The sequence below is a fragment of the Conger conger genome, chromosome 11 (assembly GCF_963514075.1).
Source record: "Conger conger chromosome 11, fConCon1.1, whole genome shotgun sequence".
Classification (NCBI taxonomy): Eukaryota; Metazoa; Chordata; class Actinopteri; order Anguilliformes; family Congridae; genus Conger; species Conger conger.
The window spans coordinates 11,746,728-11,751,727 of NC_083770.1; the positions used below are offsets into that span (position 1 = coordinate 11,746,728).

Sequence of the window (5,000 nt, forward strand, 5' to 3'; positions counted from 1 at the left end):
GTGTGTGTGGGTGTGTATGCGTGTGTATATGCACATGCGTGTGTGTGTGTGTATTGGATGTAAGTGTGGAGTTATCACTGTTGCAGTGTGTTGCCGTAGCGTGTCTGTGGCACTGTGTTGCGCTGGTGTTGACTGGACGTTCATACGCGCCGCTGTGTGTAGAACTACAGGGCTAGAGAGGAGTGCACTGCTAACACAGAGACCGCTAACCGCCTGCACAATGAAACACTGATCATTCACTCTGTGTGAGCCACCTTCACCATCATCATCATCATCATCACCGTCTCTCACTCCCTGCTCCTGTTGCGTGGCCTGAATATGGACTTCCTGACTTTGACGAATGGGGAGTGAGTTTGGGGGCGGGCCCGCAGGTGTCTCATTAAGAGAACCAGAAATGTGATGAAGATGAGGAACTGTGACAACACCTCAGCCCTGAGGAACCCAGCTGTGGAAACATTAACCCTGTGTGTGAGCTGCCTGGCTGTTAATCGTGGGCTCCTCTCTCTCTCCCTCTCCCTCTCTCTCTCTCTCTCTCTCTCTCTCTCTCTCTCTCCCTCTCTCTCTCTCTCTCTCTCTCTCCCTCTCTCAGGTGACAGACCGGTCGGTGAGGGCGTTTGCGGAGCACTGTCCAGAGCTCCAGTTTGTGGGGTTCATGGGGTGCTCAGTCACCTCTCTCGGAGTCATCCACCTCACCCAGGTAGGTGCCACGCCCTGTTCTGCCCCACCTGTCTCCTGTTCCGCCCCACCTGTCTCCCGTTCCGCCCCACCTGTCTCCCGTTCCGCCCCACCTGTCTCCCGTTCCGCCTCATACCTGGTTCTGCTCCTGTTTGCCTCATCTGGCAGGTGTCAGGTAAGCAGCTGTTTATCTGCGTTTCTGTGTGATCTGTGCCCATCTGCTGTTCCTTGCAGGCTCACATCACAGTATCTGAATCCAAAACAAATACAATTTGAACCCAGGTCCCTCGGTCAGTTGTGTCATCGCTCTAGGAGAGAGCGTCCAATTAGAAAACATGGGAAGGGATCTCTCTCTCTCCGCCATGTTATACCCAGCAGACACGAGCGTCATTCTGGTCTCCTCACGTCTGCGCTGTAGATTACACCCTCACTCCCCACCGTGCTGTTCTGTGACCGGCTGCTGCTCCTCTCTGACGCTCGGCCGCCCCCCGGCCCGGTCCTGCAGCGGTCATTTCACGGTCGCGTCTCGGTCGCGGCAGGGGGGGGGGGCCTCCTGTTTCCCCCGGGGGACTTTGTGTTTGTTTAACGTTTGTTTTCTCGCCCGAAATACGCGCAGCGTGCGGTAAAAAAAAAAAGCAATCTGAAGGGCGCGGAGAGTTTGCTCTCCGCAAAACTATCAATTATTCTCCCTTCTCATGCGATGAATTATTTACCTGCGCCTGAAATGAAATGAAGTTCTGAGGAAAAAGAGTCAATAATTATTAGAAAATTAAAGCCGGAGAGAGAGCGGCCCGGTGGAGGATAATTCTCTCTGACCTTCGTTTCTCGGGATGACCCTGGAGCATTCCGGGGCTGGGAATGGCGCGGCGTGTGGTCGCCGCGGTTACGGCGTCTCCGGAAGCTCGTCTGTGTCCGCCTGGCTCTCTCCGCGTGGCTCTCTCCGCGAGAAACCGACAGTCCGTCCACAGCCCTCCCGAATTCAGTGAACAGAACAGGAGATAATGCAGGTTAAGAACAGGAGATAATGACGCAGGTTAAGAACAGGAGTAAAATCATACTTGGCTCGGTCAGTTCTGAGCACGGTTCTGGCCGGTCTGTATCCTGACTGTATCCATGGCAACACCCCGGGAGGGAGGGTTGGGTGAACGGACTAGGTCCAGAAGCACAAGTGCATCATGATATGTGACCCATTTTATCAAAATCAGTGGCCAGTTTCACATTAATCCATGTTTACGTAGAAATGTTCATTGTTGGCTGTTTCAGGCTTTCATCTTCATTTTATAGAATAACTTGGCTTTCATAATCTGCATGTCTTAATGCCACATTCGGAGTGAAAATATAGTTTTGAAGATTTTAAACGTGAGGTGTCAAAGTGAAAGTAACTCCGGAGTTGTGCATTGTTTGGAGGTTAGCCAGCTTGTCACCGTTCACCAGTCACAACCAACCACGTGGCTACATGTTAATATACTTGTTTTCATGGTCTGTATGACTTAATGTCTTCCTTTAAACATACATCTTCCTGTTTAATGCGAAGATCTTCCTGTTCAATAAGAGCATCTTCCTGTTTAATAAGAACAACTTCCTGTTTAATAAGAACAACTTCCTGTTTAATAAGAACAACTTCCTGTTTCATCTAAACAACTTCCCGTTTTCAAAAATAACATCTTCTTGTTTAATGAGAACAGCTTCCTGTTTAATAAGAGCATCTTCCTGTTTAATCAGAGAAGCATCTTTATGTTCTCACCGTTCAGTCATAACTGTTTAACAAGACTCTGAGGGCTTCTAAAAAGCATTGCCCATAAATTCCGGGAAATAACGGTTTCGGTAATTGCACATGCAGTTAATGAATATTTTCCTAAATGAACATTGCATGTGGGGAGGGGGGTCCAAAGTGTGATAGTTTTATTGCTCTTGCCATCAGAAGTGTGGAGGTTTTTTTTTTTTTTTTTTTTAATGGCGTGTTTATATTTTGTGTTTATGGGATTGTACAACAAATTTAACAATAACTCTAATAACACTAAAGAAAATCTACTCCGGAGTTGTTGTTATTACTTTTAGGAAAGTTTGGTTTAAAGTTTAGATCTCATTAAAGTGTAATGAACTGGATCTGAAAACACTGGCGCTAACCCTGCCCCCCACCGCGCATGCATTAGCATGCTAATGAGCAGGGATTCATGGGTAAAATATCCTCTGCGCACCGCCAAATTAAAAAGGCTAATTGTCAGCGCCTGGCTGGAAATTATAAGGTACTGTTACAGAAGCCGTGTGTGTGTGTGTGTCTGTGTGTGTGTGTGTGTGCGTGTGTGTGTGTGTTTTCCCCCATCTGACACATATCTTTAGCTTCAATGCATTGATTAGTGTGTGTTCCTCTGCTAATGTAATTAGCCGCTAATAACCCAGGCAGCTCTGGGAACGTGGCGCCTGATTGGTCCAGTTAGTCCACAGAAAGGGCTGTGGTGTCTGCTCAGCGGGTCGCCATGGCGTCGTGCGCTGGGCACAGACATCCCAGAGCTCTGGGCGAGACCCCTCGCGTGCGTCCTATGGTTTACGTGTGTTATAAATGCAGTCATGTTAAATGTTGGGATTTTGGCCAAGAAACGATTGAAATTCCTTGTTAAGCCCTTTTTTCCCAAGCCCGTTTTGTTAAGCCATATTTCCTGTTCGGCATTTGGGACCGCCTTATGGGTGATATTATAGTTTTCGTCAGAACCCAGTCTGGACATTTTGTGTGAGGTGTATCTTGGCACTCTAGCCTGTTTTGGAAGGGTTAGACCCAGTTTTTGGCAGCTGGAGTACGTGCATGTATGTGTGTGTGTGTGTGCGTGTGCATGTGCCTGTGTGTGTGTGCCTGTGTGTGTGCGCCTGTGTGTGTGTGCGTGTGTGTGTGTATGCGTGTGTGTGCGTGCGTGCGTGTGCGTGCGTGCGTGTGTGTGCGTGCGTGCGTGCCTGTGTGGGTGTGCGTGTGTGTGTGCCTGTGTGTATACGTGCGTGTGTGTGTGTGTGTGTGTGTATACGTGTGTATACGTGTGTGTGTGTGTGTGTGTGTATACGTGTGTGTATACGCGTGTGTGTGTGTGTGTGTGTGTGTGTGTGTGTGTGTGTGTGCGCGTTCCTGTGGCAGACCTCTGCTGTTTTCACAGGTGATTACACAAGTGGAATGACCTTTGACCCCTTCCCGGCTCCTTCAGTCAAGCTGCCCTGTCATGCAGCGCGGTGATTACCCACAATCACCCACAGGGAGACGTTTTAATGGAGTGCAGATGAACACGCGTGTAATCATGCCACCTGCTCTGAGTCCCCACACATCTCACCCCCAACGCTAAACCCCCCCCCCCCAAACCCCCAACGCTAAACCCCCAACCCCCCAACGCTAAACCCCCCCCCCCCAAACCCCCCAACGCTAAACCCCCCCCCACCCCACCCCCCAAATAATGTCATCGCTGAAGCACTCTGAAGCTGCTCCTTAGACAGGCGTTCAGTCTCCATTTCCTTTTGCACTAACTCTATTTCCTCATTCTGGAGAACATATTTAAACTTATTTAGCCACCAGTTGTGCTTTTCTTTCTATTTCTGGTACAATTCCAAAAATCTTCTCTTCTTTTTCAAACACTAGTTGAGCTAAATCAATCTGATTATCTCGACTACATTGTGTCATTGTGCAAATACGTTTTTGTTCTGAGAATTTCACTGCCGTGTTTGATTACCGGCACGATTTCCCCTTTTCTGCCTCCGTTTGCCTGTACTATTGATTGCCAGCATGCGCTCCTACCCTGAAGAACGTGCTTGCACAGACACGAGGAGGAGGAGGACTGGTGTGCGTACGCTTTAACGTTCTTTTTCCAAAACGCCATTTTGAACGGTACCACACCGATGACGGGGATTCATCAGGCTCAAAATGGACCCGTCGTGGTTCAACACATCATGTCTGGTTAAGTACAACACATTTTGTGTCCCTTTCAGCACAGTCTGTGTTTAAAAAGTCTCCCGTCGTAACACATAAATTGTATATTTGTGACACAAAAGTTGTAACTTTTGACACAGAATATGTTGAAGGTAACTCGAGGAACACACCTCAGGCCAGTTCCACAGACGCAGATTAAGCTTAGTCTTAGTCCAAGACTAAATTAATTTTTGAACGGAGACTCTCCATATAAAAATAGTCTAGGACTAAGGTTAACCGTGAAACCGGCCCAAAGCGTGTTGGATATTGACACATCCTTTTTGAGAGTGCAGGTTTTGAAATGACCAGGCATACCTGTAGCACACCTGGGCCAAACTCATACAGTGCATGGACTACTGTAGCGGCCTGCGGAGGTTCAGAGGTG

The 5,000-nt window shown here is 48.4% G+C and overlaps 1 protein-coding gene across 2 annotated transcripts in view; it reads left to right on the top strand.

The window, feature by feature from the left end:
* The window catches only part of fbxl17 (F-box and leucine-rich repeat protein 17), a 286,360-nt gene that overhangs the window by 90,052 nt on the left and 191,308 nt on the right, over window positions 1-5,000 (top strand). For both annotated transcript variants that reach the window (XM_061260432.1, XM_061260433.1), the window contains exon 6: window positions 590-697. In XM_061260432.1, coding sequence (XP_061116416.1) covers window positions 590-697 — 108 coding nt within the window. The remainder of the gene's footprint in view (window positions 1-589; window positions 698-5,000) is intronic.